This window comes from Misgurnus anguillicaudatus, chromosome 12 (assembly GCF_027580225.2).
Source record: "Misgurnus anguillicaudatus chromosome 12, ASM2758022v2, whole genome shotgun sequence".
Classification (NCBI taxonomy): Eukaryota; Metazoa; Chordata; class Actinopteri; order Cypriniformes; family Cobitidae; genus Misgurnus; species Misgurnus anguillicaudatus.
In genome coordinates this window covers 17,578,776-17,593,742 of record NC_073348.2, presented here as the reverse complement: position 1 = coordinate 17,593,742, position 14,967 = coordinate 17,578,776, and the positions used below count along the sequence as shown (strand labels likewise).

The following is a 14,967-nucleotide window of genomic DNA, read 5'->3' as shown; positions in this document are numbered from 1 at the left end:
GTACACCACACAAACTCACACACATTTAAATTCACTACTAATACTTTCTTTTTCAATTTTTTGTTGATTTTTTTTGCCCCTATGACCTGCTGTTTATTTCACTCCTGTCTTTTTTATTAGCATTTTCATCTATAGTGTGGCATAGCTCTTTAAGGATTAAGTTCAATTTCACTCTTTCCAATACAATAAAAGTGATTTTTAGTGCCTAATATTAAACCTTAAAATAAGATCGTACTGTAAAACCAGACATCTTTCAGTGATTTTCAGCTTTTGGGTTTAGTCCATGGAAAACTACTCTACAATCTATTACGTTACATTAGACAGCCATTACACAAACTAACTGTGTTTTTAATACCAGGACATTTGTTCTGCTCTTGCATTTATTGTGTATGTGTATATGTTAAGAGTGTCAGTATGAAATGCTGTGATTCAGACAATGGATTTTGGATTTGGATGTGTTGCGTGGATTTATGCATGCGTGTGTTGTGTCCTTGATATGATGTGAGATAAAAGAAGAAATCAGTCTGAGGCTTCACGTTTAATTAATCTGGGATACTTGGCTCTCCATCATTAAAATAAATCGTAGCAGGATGATGCAACCAGGTCTGGCAGTACTGTAAGTCAGGGTTATGTCTCCCTCACTGTCAGTGTTATATAACCTGGTTTGGTTAGTGTGTTTATTGGTTTTACCTTAGTTGTCTTAAGCATTTAACAAAGTAGAACAGTTTTCCCTGAAGAGAAAGAATAAGACCAAAGATAATAGATATACTGGAACACGATTGGGCACTGCTATTACTGTGAATTGGAGACAATGCAATGCTCAATATGGCCCACCTTCCAGTTAAATGAACCAATCAGTAATTGATAAAGACTGATGATTCTCTGAAGGATGGGCTTTATAAAGAGTCACGTGAGGCGTTTGCCAACCTGTGCACATGTGCAGTACCTAAAACGACCTCAAAAAAGGCATTTCAGCAAACTGTATGGTACATTTGATATCAGGTTTAATTGTGATTTTAGAGGTATGTGTCTTTTTGTATTCATGTAGATAGGACTTTAGTCTTACATGACTGAAGTAACTGCCAGGGGCGTCGCAAACATGGCCACTGAATGGCAATACTTCCCTAAAAAGACTTTGAGGAGACACTGTGGTAGTGCTGAAGTTTGTAATTTCCTGTGCCACTAGCGCCACCAAATATAAGAATTCAACAGTGCCCCGCCCATTATATAAGAAGTTCTTTATGGGAATTGTCGCATTTTGTATTTCACAATTCTCTGATATGGTTGGAGTTTTGTAACGTTACAATTGTATAACCTTAAAGGGACATTCCACTTTTTTTAAATATGCTCATTTTCCAGCTCCCCTAAAGTTAAACATTTGATTTTTACTGTTTTGGAATCCATTCAGCCGAACTCCGGGTCTGGCGCTAGCATTTTTAGCATAGCTTAGCACAATTCATTGAATCCGATTAGACCATTAGCATCCCGCTAAAAAATAACCAAAGCGTTTCAATATTTTTCCTATTTAAAACTTGACTCTTCTGTAGTTACATCGTGTACTAAGATCGACGGAAAATAAAAAGTAGCAATTTTCAGACTGGTGTAAGAGTATAGTTCCTAGCCATATCTGCCTAGAAAATCGCAGCTTTTAAATTTCTGTCGGTCTTAGTTCACAATGTATCTACAGAAGAGTCAAGTTTTAAATAGGAAAAAATATAGAAAGTTATTTTTTGCGCGATGCCAATGGTCCAATCGGACCCAACGGATTGTGCCAAGCCATGCCAAAAGTGGTACCGCAAGACCCGGAGATCAGCTGAATGGATTCCAAAACAGTAAAAATCAAAAGTTTAACTCTAGTGGAAAATGAGAAATTTTTTTCAAAAAAGTGGAATGTCCCTTTAATATTGAAAAAATGTCACATTAAGTGCACAGCAACTTGATTCTTTAGTCAAAAATGCATCTGGTTATTAAGTGTGAGGTTATGCCATCAGAAATTGACTTGGGAATAAAAAACTATATAGACAGTTTCAGCAGTAACAACATAAACAAGCGACTGTCGCGGTCCGCACGTAACTTCCGGTAAACTCTGCGAAGAATAAATAACAACAAAGTACTTTAAACATAGTTTATTTATATAACAAGCAAAAAAAAACAACACACAGATTACCTAGGAAACCAAAACATTTGTTATTTTCGACTAGGAATTTGTTCAAGAGATCAGTTTAGCAACTAGTCAGACCATTAAAAAAACGAAACCGGAAAAAAAGTTCGGATCCAGACGTGTATCACGTGGGTCCGATGAAACTGTCTATAAGTGAGGCGAAAACGATGAAAGTGAGGCGCATGCAGAAAAGGTGAAAAGTGATAAATGAATGCAGTGTTGTCTTTTCCCAGGATATTTGCTAGTCTCTCGGTTTCCTGTAATCTCTTGATCCTTGTTAACCCCAGCTTCACTTCTGTCCCTTCAGGGTTGACCTGCAGTCAGCAAGCAGCATCCCTCCATCTTAAATATTGACAATGCTGTTATTCAGTTATTGATGGCATCCATGCTCTTTTTAGCGTGTTCAGCGTATTCTTTTGAAGCACACATCAATGTGTGTAGCAAGACTTTCATGCCAAACTTTCTCTCGCATTTTCACTTTAACATAAGCCATTTTTTAATCAAGACTTCTCCTTGGATTCCAGGAAGAATCTCAAGTCAGCATTATATGTTGATGGGAATGCTTTTGTAAAACGGGCACATCTTGTTTCAGAAGATGGTGCAGGCAGGTTGATTTTTTTTTTCGAATTTCACTCTTTAATTAAAACCGTACTTTCACCTTGACACCGTTTATTTTTGTTTACGTACTTTGTTAAATTCACGTGCAAGCTGACAAGTGTTTAGTTTTAGTTTTCAGCGAGGGGGGACGTAGCTTTAGTGTTTTGAAATAGGTTTGATTTTCTAGTTTGGAGTTCTTCAGGAAACCAAGTAAATTTAAAAATGATGGCTTGTTAAGACTAAATGTAGATGTAAACATTTTATTCATGTACTGCTTGCTTTGTCGTGGTATTTTAAAGTGTTGTGTGAAAATTGTTTGCTGTGTTTGTGAGCGTTCGAGTACCTGAAGTAATCAGGGGTGCAAACTTGTCACCTTTCGGCGAAATTCGCCGTTTTTAATCCAAAATAGGTCATCCTTGTGATTCGTCTAGATCCGATGAGTTTTTGAAAATGAGGGGTGAGGGGGGTCTACGACAGGGTCGCAATGAATGAAAATATGAAAATAATTTCCAGATATTGTGTTAATGATGTCAAATCACTAGCCAGTTTAGCGGGTTATGTTTTACAATTTATAGTCACCTTATTTGCTCCCGAAGTTTAAACAGTCTGCAGAATGAGCGCACACACTTAACTCGTAGTATTTTCTAATCAAGGTTACGCGCCCACATCACATTGCTGTTCGCGTGGTCACCAAAACTTAACATTTGTACAGGTATTTAAGCACCGCAGTTTTAAAACAAGTGATTTTAAGCCGTTGAAACAAAAACAACAGTGCTATATGCGCGCGTTAGCTGTTTCAGTTTGAAAGGAGCGTGCAAGTCGCGCATCCGCCTCTCATTGAGCTTGTGAGTATTTTGCCGCTGTATTAGCCTCAAATAAGTTACACATGCGTCAAAATTCCCGTCTTTGCAAGTGTCCTTTTAAACACGACTATTTAGGTAAAAGAAAGTAAACAGCTGAAAGAGAAAACGCATGTGTAAGAGTATTAGATCCGGACTTTGGTCTTAAAGGGGAAGTTACCTAATTTTGCTCCTGTCACTTGTATTAATAAAACGGCATTGAAAGAAAATCTATCACTGCTCTTAACTAAATCCCCTTTCTACCTTTAATACCTGTTGTATATCGAATTGTATAGGAATTGAATTCGAGTTGCTCGTTCAGGGTTCATATTCATACTGTATTAATATAGCTATGACTGTGAACTGTCGCGGTTACCACCTTCATTTACTAAAATAATATTATTTTTTAAAATCCAGAACAATGAGGTCAACTAATGTAGAAGGGTAGGCTACATGTATTTCCCCTTATGAAAAAAAGATTAACACAAGCTATACTACAGCTAAATATATTTTTGAGAAAACAAAAATAAATTGAAGAACATCATTTAGGCTTGTTAAGCGCAAATTAAAAGAGCATCGGTCAATACAGAACACAGCAGTGTCTTAAAGAAGTTAAAATTAGCCAGTATTTGTGCACCTGTAAATGTACAAAACGAATGCAATACAGAAGGCAGTGCATAATAATTTAGGGTATTTTTAATAGTACATTAGTAGATAAATTAACGTGTATATATAAAGTATGAAAACGAATGTATCATTATTTTGGCTAAATTAAGCTGGAGAGGTCATTTTTAGTCACACAGATTTGTCATCATTTCAGAACAAGCTTAAATGCTATCTATAATAACTTACATTATATCTTGTGTCTTCCTTTGTCGAAAATATGTAGAAATGCGAGTAAAAAAGTAAAAAGCGGAAACGTTTAGCTCACGCGGACCGAAGGAAAAGCCGTTAATAAAGCAGACTCTCCGTGTATAGAGGATGCTGGGATGAAACAGTCGAGTCGGCAGATAATCATCAATGTTTAAAATCTTTCACGCAGATACTGTTGATGAAAAACTTGCATATCTAAATGTCTAGGTGAAAGTCAAGTGTGCATTCAGTTCACAAAAGCAACCGCAGCGTTATATTGGCTGCATCCACGGAGCGGACGCTTATGAGGTTTTAATGCTGGTAAGCAACAAGTTATATTTTGGCGTCATTTGTGTTTATCAGTTATATTTAATTCAGTAATTTTAATCTTTAAAACTGCATCTAGAGGCAGACGACACCACAGATATTCTGTCATCTCAGTTTTACTTTTTCACACATTCACTGTATGATTTAACGAAATATGAAGTATTACATTTTTAATTAAAATTTACGAAAAACAAATTGGCCTACTCTCTTAACTCTTGACAATCTATTTGGCCTTTTTTATACATGTACTGTATGTCGTGAAAAACAAGGCGGCATATAGTTTCATGAATTTAACGTGAAAGGCGCGGTTGTTGCGGTTGCTTTTTTGGTTGATGCGGTTGGGCTTTTCAGTAGCGCGGTCATGCGGTTACCGCGACAGCCCTACTGTGAACAGAACAAACCCTGAATTGTTTGTTTATGTATAGGCCTACTGAATAATAGGAAATACTAAGTTTCTTTTTTAAATAAGTTTCTGTAACACTAAACGCTTTGTATTTGTTCACATTAGTAAATGCATTATGATCAAACGATGAACAATATATTGTAAGCATTTATTAATTCTTGTTTATGTCATTACAGTAATTGATGTTATAGTTTGTGGTTAACAGTTTCAAATTTGATTTTAAAAAATGTATTATTAAATGCTCAAATTAATAAGATTTACAATGAATAAATAATTAATAAAACTATTAAAATTAAAATGAAAATACAAATTATATATATATATATATATATATATATATATATATATATATATATATATATATATATTAGCAATTGTATCTTTGTCACCTTTTTCACCCCTGAGGAGTTTGCACCCCTGGTAATGATGTCATGATATTGTTAAATATGACTGGAGATCACAAACTTTGACATTTAACTCAACACATGCCTTGGCAACCACTCACAACCTGCAAGTTTTATAAAGACAAGCACACCCAACATTTACCAAACATTTTCTTCATAAAAAAGCTGACATTTCAAACCTGGCTTGTCTTCTGCGAAAAACTAGAAGTTTAAAGATTATATCTCTCTTTTTCAGAGTGTCTCATTATCAAATGTTACAATAGAGAACTTTGATCTCGCTTTGTCATTCAACTCAACTTGTTAAGTGGTTTATTTCTTTATAACTTTATAAGTTTATTTATAACTTTTATTGGGGGAGAGCATGGGGCGATAGTACCATTTTCCGGAAACAGTTAATGTTACAAAATTGTACATTTTCTTACAAACGATAATGTTTTATATATATATATATATATATATATATATATACACGCACGCACGCACGCACGCACACACACACATATACATATACATATACATATACATATACATACACACACAACAATAGTATGCAGAAAATCTAACTTTGGTCCTATAAAGATATAAAGCTATAAATAAGATTAATGATGCAATGTAGTGCTTCCTAAAGTGGCATGTGTATTGGGTTTCTAGGCACGTTTGGGTATGCATGTATTTCCACAGGGATTGTGGGTAAGACGGCACTCGACCACAGCAGCGTTTTAGCCTGCAGTGTTGTTCCTCTCAAACATGCTACTAAAGATTACTCAAGTGTGCATGGTTTTAAAAACAAGACAGTCAATAAGTAAAATTCTTCCCAAGTAAACATTTTGATAAGCAGCAACATTTATACATTTCCAAGTGTCAACATGGAGCTTCGTATGTAGCCGTAAATAACCCATCTGTTTGTGACCGCTAACCTAAACATACACTTTTGCATTTCCGTGGGTTGCCACCGAGAGTTCGAAATAACACACAACACACACATTCCCAGACTGATGGTTTGTACGTTTGAAGCAACAAAATTAACATCTGTTTAACCAGCCTTTTCCCTGGTTGCAGAGTGGGAGCAGGTGCGGGTTGCCATGTGTAAGATTCATTAAGTCGGCCATCCAATAATCAGTGCGCAGAGAAGTGTGGCGCTGATCTGGCAACCTTACACTAATTAGACATGCCAGTGCCTCTGGCCAAAACACTTTTCCTTTGAGGAATCGGATAGGATATGGATAACAAGGAAGGAAAAACCTTAGTAACATGCTCATTTCACAATTTAGAGGCAGAAAGCAGATCCTATCGTTGTGTTTACATTTTCTATAAATGTACATAATCCAGTAAGCATATTATACGAGTGTTTTTTTGAATGCCACACTTTAGGTAAGAGCATGTAAAGAGATTTAAATTTGCTGTACAGAAAAGATGTGAAAACCCTTATATAGAGATGTTTGGGTGTGTATTATGGATTTCCAACCACAATCTTTTGATTAAAATCCTCCATCAACATTATGAAGTGAGCATTTCTATGTCTGTATGTACCTTTTGTGCATAAAGAAGAAAATATTGAAGAACCTTAACCTTTTCTGCACACAAAAGAGTACTTGTACGCACTTTTTGGTGAATGAGACCCAGTGTGTTTGCTTATCGAGTATTAAAACTCCTCCGTCTTTTATTACTGCCTTCCATCACCTGATCACCCTAGAGAAGACATTTGCTCACATAAAACAAATAATACAAGATAATTAATGCCTGTAATTAGTAGCGAAGCGGCAAAGGCACACCCACGTCGCCCCTCCCCATCTCGAAATCTAATCTTTGTTGCCACTATCAGCTTTGTAGTACAAAACATTATTGTCCTTTTTGTTTTATGATGAGTTTCCTCAAACTTCATCACATTTAAATACAAAAAGGAACCCTAAATAATGAGTGCTAGAGGCATCTTGTAAGACCACATGCCATTGTACACCACAAAATATGGAGTGCCTTAGCAAAATATGGGTGCATTCGACTTGCAATGCATTCAGGGTTTACATTTGAGAATTAAACCAACAACCTTGGCAGTCATCCAGTTTGATTACAGAAATCTGCTGCAATCTTAGAAATGATCAGATTTGTGCACTGCACATACGTCTGTAAAACCTTTCAAATCTAATTTAAATGCATTTGACATCAAAAAGTCGGCAAGTTATTTAGCAACATTTTACAAATTGAATTTCTGAAAAATGGGTTTGGATGAATACTCATTTGTGTCTTATTAGGCTGTAAAGACTGAGTTTTGAATCTGAACAATGCTTGTTAAAATGTCAAGTGCTTTAAAAGCTTTGAATGCTCTGGCGAATGAGGTTCACTAGGGCGTGCTTAATGCGTAACTGTGGTTTAGAAGGTGTGAGTTTGTCTTTCCTCCATTATTCTTCATAAAAAGTGAGACTTTAAATGTTCACTTTGTAGCAATGCCACCTCAGGGCATTAAAGAAACCCTATTGCCAAAATCCACTTAACCCCCAGCCCCCCCTTTTATTTTCTAAATTGCTTGGAGGAGGTTAGAAAGAAAAACCATTACAAAATTGATATCGGTCAAAGGGAATTGTGAAAAGAGATGGTGGTTTTGCTGCTGACATTTAACTAAAGGGAAGGTCGGTCAAGGGGCGGTATTGATAGAGGCTTATTTCATTTTTATCCTTGTCTCATACAGGTTGGCGTATTACTCTGTAATGTATGTGCGCTTTAACTGTTTCAAGGTGTCAATGCGGAGGTTAAGCAAATGCCTTCCGATCTGACTGCTGCTTTATCTTAAAAGTAAAATATATATCTTAAAAGTATCTGCAAATTATAGTTTGACTTGTACGCGTACACAGACGTTTGACCCATGAATATAGCGACAAAGTGCATCTCCTGGGCTACATATGACAATTTCCTGTTGGTGCAAGCGCGACCTTCATGTCAATCACCAAAGGGGCCCCCAAATAAATTTCTGCCTGGTGCCCCTTAAAAGCTTGGGCCGGCCTACATGTAAGGAATAATTGACGACGGGCTGTTGAGTTATAAAAAAAAAATAATGCACACCCAAGGTGGTAATGCAGCACACCGAGTCAATTATTCTGCTTATACCACGGTTACCACAAACATTTTAAGACATTTGACCGGTTTGTTGGTTTAATTCTCAAATGTAAACCCCGAATGCCTTTTGATCTTTTTGAGTTTACATTCGATATACAGTATTTGAAGAGATGTTGCCCAGTTCATTCTGTTGGGAAAAATCTCTCTGAAATGCCTTGTGCGTGCTGCCACTTCTCACAGATCGTGATGCGGTTTTGCTGCTCTGATAACAAGGGAGTGACAGGAGGACATCAGTGAGCAGACTGCGAACGTCTCTGTTTGGACACACACCGCTGAACATTATTACAGCGGATCTACAGGGCAGTGTTTAGGCATAATAGCTCTTTTGGCAGCTATGCTAGGCTTCTTATCAGTTGTGCTGGCTTAAAACTAGAGATTTTGTGCATAGGGGTCAGGAGATGAGCTGTCTAAGTGCACAACACCAATTCTGCCTGTCCAATACTATCCTTGATGTAAATTTGCTAGGTTAAAGTGGACATTGGGTGATTTAAGATTTTATACAGTACATCAAAGTTAGGGAGGTTTTAGCCATATAGCAGCATTGATCATCACAAGACAATTTCAACAAGTTCAACTTTCTCTAGTTACTTTACCCAATAACAGGTTGTATTACTTTAAGTTAAAGAATAGGTAAAGATTTAATCAATAATTTTTTTTATTTTAAATATGCTGTTATAATTGCCCGTAAACGCAACAATTGCTATTTTTTATTGGTGTATTTAATGGTTTAATACAATGATGCTAAAATAACTAACAGAGTTATGTAAATAAATAAGGATTTTTTTCCCATATTTCCACATAATTTTTTGTGAATTTTATTGTTCATCGCTGAACCTTGACTCCAGCTTTTCGTTTAAATGTGTATTTTCGTCCATAAGTCTTTTTTGGGTGGTTGCAGCTGTTCAGCCCTGAAAGCCTTAATCCACAGAATGAAATTATATTCCAGGGATATTGCATTAATATAGGGAGGACATTTGTCTGGATAAGAAGAGATTAAGTGGGGTAAAAAATTTACAATGTCTTTTTTCATATGAGTTTAACATATATAGTTTTCTGGACAGATCTTAAAGGGACACTCCACTTTTTTTGAAAATAGGCAATTTTTCCAGCTCCCCTAGAGTTGAACATTTGATTTTTACCCTTTTGGAATCCATTCAGCTGATCTCCGGGTCTGGCGGTTCCACTTTTAGCATAGCTTAGCACAATCCATTGAATCTAATTAGACCATTAGCATCGCACAAAAAATAACTAAAGAGTTGGATATTTTTCCTATTTAAAACTTGACTCTTCTATAGTTACATCGTGTACTAAGACGTGCACTAATAAAAGTTTTAATTTTCTAAGCAGATATGGCTAGGAACTATACTCTCATTATGGCCTTTGCTTCTGTAACATGGCTGCAGAAGGCGCAATAATATGACCCAGCAGCCGCAAAATAGTCCCCTTAGTAACTTTGGAGGCAGGGGACTATTTTCGGGCAGTGCGTAATATCACTACGCCTGCTGCAGCCATGTTACACCAGCAAAGTCCTTGATTATTACACCAGAATGAGAGTATAGTTCCTAGCCATATCTGCCTAGAAAATTGCAACTTTAAATTTTCCGTCAGTCTTAGTACACGATTTAACTACAGAAGAGTCAAGTTTTAAATAGAAAAAATATTGAAACTCTTTGGTTATTTTTTAGCGTGATGCTAATGGTCTAATCAGATTCAATGGATTGTGCTAAGCTATGCTAAAAGTGGTAACGCAAGACACAGGGATCAGCTGAATGGTTTCCAAAACGGTAAAAATCAAATGTTTAACTCTAGGGGAGCTGGAAGATTAGTATATCAAAAAAAAAAGTGGAGTGTCAGTTTAAACCCAGTCTAAGACTTAAACGCATGTTTGAGCCGTCTTGGCTAAAACGGCAGGCGTTAAGATATAGTATCTTAAATTACGGTAAATCAGTGTTATTGTTTTGTCTTAAAATGATTTGCCTATAATAATAATCATAATTTACTTACTCTCATGTTGTAACAAACCTGTATACATTTCTTCGTTCTGATAAACACACAGGAAGATATTTTGAGGAATGTTTGAAACCAAACTGATCATTCACTTCCAGTATTCTTTTTTCCAACTATGGAAGTCAATTGGGATTTGGATGAATTATCAATTGTATGTAAAAACTACATAAATATCCTAAAATAACTAAAACCAAGCCCTTGCTTAAATTAAACGTATCCTTTTTCTAAACAGTCATATCAAACGTGTAATGCATACGCGTACGTACAACCCTCTCCTATATTAGTAATGAGGTAAAGTAAGCAGAAGGTAAACAATAAGGCTGTGTATCACTTGTGTGTCAGCACCCAGATCATAAAATATGTATAACATCCATATACTGCATTGCTCGGTTTCAAACAAAGAGACATTGATCTTTCCTGAGGGATGTGGGTGTGTGAGGGATATTTGATGCTACATATTTAGTCATGTTTATTTATCAGTTATATGGTCATAATAGCTTGTGCCCTGACACACTTGTCTTGCTAACAAGAAACCCAAGAAGCTTCTGCTGAAATAGCATAATGAATTTTGTCCTCCTTTCTGTCCTGCAGGTTTTGGTGCAGTAAGGCGCAGCGGAGGGGCGAGCAGAGAGGCGAGCGCATGAGGAGAGGGCGTCCCGAGACCCCCGTCTCCACACACCGCGCTCGCGCACACACGTTCACGGACACACCGCGTCTAGCAACCCTCCAGCCGCCATGGTAATCCCCCAAATGATTTTCTACATTTGCATCTTTTCTTCTCAAAAATGTAAAATATAGTCACGTAAGGGTGAATCAATCTATCACTTTAAATGTGGCAGTTGTGTGTGCATAGGATTGATGTCAAAAAAAGGCAAAATCTCTCGTACACTTGTTTCTGTCCGAACTGCTCTTATCTACAACGAGCCGAGATGCGATAGAGGAAATGTGATGGAAGCTTACAGAGAAAGCGAGAGAAGAGGGGAGGAGATCAGCGTATGATTAATGGTGCTCACCTCCGGCTTGGGGGAGTGAGGTCTCTTGGGAGAGCAGGGTTGTGCTATTTGAATTATTAAAGTCTGAGAGTGGTGGGGGGGAGGTTCATAAATAACTCGGCGTAATGAGCGTCCCGCTAGCGTGAGCTGTAATGCTTACCCAGCCTCACTGCCGCAGCCGGGGTCACCTTGAATACTCGCATGCGAACACACACACACACACAGATGTACACGTTTCCTTGTCTTCAGTTTTCTGCATCGCTATCCTTATTGATTTATTGGACACAGAACGATGTGACCTTGCACTCGACTTCCTGTCAGGTTGTGGCCAAAGTGGCTGAGACCGAAGATACTCTACACAACACACACACACACACACACGTACTGGCTTGTATGCGTGCAACTAAAGAAATGATCAACGCTGGCAGCACTAACTATGGCATGTCTCTAAAAGCAGATATCGATTTGCATTTGTGTTTTTGTCAGCATTATAGAGTGTATATGTAAGGGATAATATAGTCAGCCAGTCATTATCATAAACTAAAGGGGTTTATTTTGCAATTTAATGACAAGCTGACGGTACATTATCGAATTGATGATATCCCATATTATAATATGGACATGCTATATTGATTTGAGAGTATTATCTTACTTCATAGATTAACTTAAAGCATCTGGTATGCATAATATAGTCCATTACAGCGCAGAAAACGATCGCCATTATTGTATGAATATATATATATATATATATATATATATATATATATATATATATTTATATTTATATTTATATTATACCACCGGGCTGTTGAATGCTTTATTCTGATTGGTTGTTGATTATTTTTCAATAACCGCACACCTAACCTTTAAAATGTCTTAAAAGAGGCACCAGCGCAATATTTTTGTTAATCGTGGTATAGACGGTTTCATCGGACGCACGTGCGCTGACGCGATACACGTCTGGATCCGAACTTTACTTCTGGTTTCGTTTTTTAATGGTCTGAATAGTTGCTTAACTGATCTCTTAAATACAAATGCCTCATCGAAAATAACAAATGTTTTGGTTTCCTAGGTAATCTATGTGTTGTTTTTTTGCTTGTTTATTCTTAGCGTAGTTAAGCGGAAGTTACGTGCGGACCACGACAGCCGCTTGTTTATGTTGTTACTGCTGAAACCGTCTACGGTCCTTTAAATGTTTAACACCCGCGGTGTAACATAACCACCTTAAGTGTGCATTATTTTTTTTATAATTCAATGGCCCGTCGTCAATTAGTCTTTACTTAATCTTCAATCCAAGAATTTAGACATTGATCAACACATTTATGCTTACTACTAGTTTGGATTAGGGCTGTAACGATAAATCGCGTGTCCAATTAAAAAGACCTGTCTAAAACCGATTCTGAATTGCAAGGCTGCGATTTTGTGTTTCATGCGCAGCTTGTGCGTGTAATATGGCACTTTGGTCAGTAAGAAGTCCTTATCAATCTAAAATCATTATGAGTCGGAGTCGTTTATACCGTGCATTTAAAAAAGCAACACTCGTTAAACAAAATCTTTCAAAATATTCTTTATTATCATGAAAATACCTGAAACAATCTGAAGAACGGCGATATAAATATTTGTCTAGACATTTCCTGGAATAGCGTTTGTAATGCTACTTCTTCTGTGGCACAATTGGAGTTTCTGCACAAGACCACCCTCTGGCTTTTGGATGTTTCCAGATTTTCGTAATTCATTCAAATTCATTCATTGAGAAAATGCGCATTTGCACGATTAATCTTTACAGCCCTAGTTTGGATTTGTAAGGCATTTACCTACTCTAATCTGCACTCATATGTGACTTAATAAAGTCATTATGCAAAAGAAAAATAAATTACAATGCCATGACTGACAAATCACAAAACGGGTATCCCTGAAATCCGTGTTATGAATATTTTCACAGCAGTGTTCCGCATGTCTATGTCCTGGGTCCAGTTAAGGTTTGCACACATCGTACATAAGCAAACTGCTAACACTCACTGTCAAAGCCCGTTGATCTCAACACACACGCACACTCATGGTGAATGCCTGCGTCAGTCAACAGCTGTTTGTGGTCAGCTCATGTCAGTGCCATAATAAGAAGTCTCAGAGGTCTTCAGATGGCTGCCTAACTGGAAGACATTTTAATTAGGAGTGCGTAATCAATTTAATACTGAATGCTGACCTCACACGCGCATAGACACAACACGCCAGGGCCCGCCATCGGGTTATCTAATACATCTGACAGGCAGTGCTAGGGCCGTAAATACACTGTGTAATTAAATGACCTTAAGCCAAAACATCATCCCAAGGCGTCAACATCCCAGAATGATCATACTGTTACTGGTAACAGCATATGATTGAAGCAGTTCCTGACGTGACTGCTGACTGTATAAAGTTTTCACTGTGGATTAATGCCGTGCGTGTGTGTCTGTGTCCGTCTTACTCTGTAGTCGATTGAAATCATTTCGTATGATGTCTGTGTCCCCAGTGCACCATTTGTTAAACCAGTGGGTTGATGAAACCGTCCGTTTCATGATTGCTTGCTCTCTCTCTCACTCACTCTCTCTCTCTCTCTCTTCCACTGTGTCTAAAACCACTTCACCCTTTTTAAAAATATCATAGTTGAAGGAATCTTGTCTGTGACTCAAATTACACATTCATTAAAGAAAACCTATTAAACTGACCAAATGATAGTTTGCACATTTGAAAGACTCATTACTTTTCAAGACTTTTTTTAATAGATCAGCTCGCACATCTTTGCTAAACTGTTATCCAACTTGGGCATAATACCAAAGAAACTTTTAAGGTTTATTTTTATAAGCTTTTAAGATTTGAATCAAATATAGTAATGCTGCCATTCATCTTGGAGAATTTTGGGTTGACCTAAAGTCTCTCTCTCTCTCTCTCTCTCTCTCTCCCCCCTCTGTGTGTGATGTAAGATTAAGATGCAAGGCTCTCCGCTCCTCCTCGGCTATTTTACACTCCTTTACACTTCCCAGTATGTTTTACTGCTACTCACAAGCGGCCATTAGGTGCGGCTCATAAACTCTGCACACTGCCTGTTAAATACTGGCCTTACGCCACCAAGACCACTGTTACTGCTGCAAACACACACACACACACACACACACACACATTCACACACACACACACTTGCAGATAAGCATCTTTTTTACCCAACCACCCATTACTGCATATGCCCACAAAGACCACACCCTGATCCATACTAACACAATCCCGTCTGGCTATTTTATTA

The 14,967-nt window shown here is 37.4% G+C and overlaps 1 protein-coding gene across 7 annotated transcripts in view; it reads left to right on the top strand.

Annotated features, from left to right (window-relative positions):
- The window catches only part of strbp (spermatid perinuclear RNA binding protein), a 114,512-nt gene that overhangs the window by 55,991 nt on the left and 43,554 nt on the right, over positions 1–14,967 (top strand). For all 7 annotated transcript variants that reach the window (XM_073874039.1, XM_073874041.1, XM_073874042.1 and 4 more), the window contains one exon: positions 11,290–11,436. In XM_073874039.1, coding sequence (XP_073730140.1) covers positions 11,434–11,436 — 3 coding nt within the window. In that variant the 5' untranslated portion in view covers positions 11,290–11,433. The remainder of the gene's footprint in view (positions 1–11,289; positions 11,437–14,967) is intronic.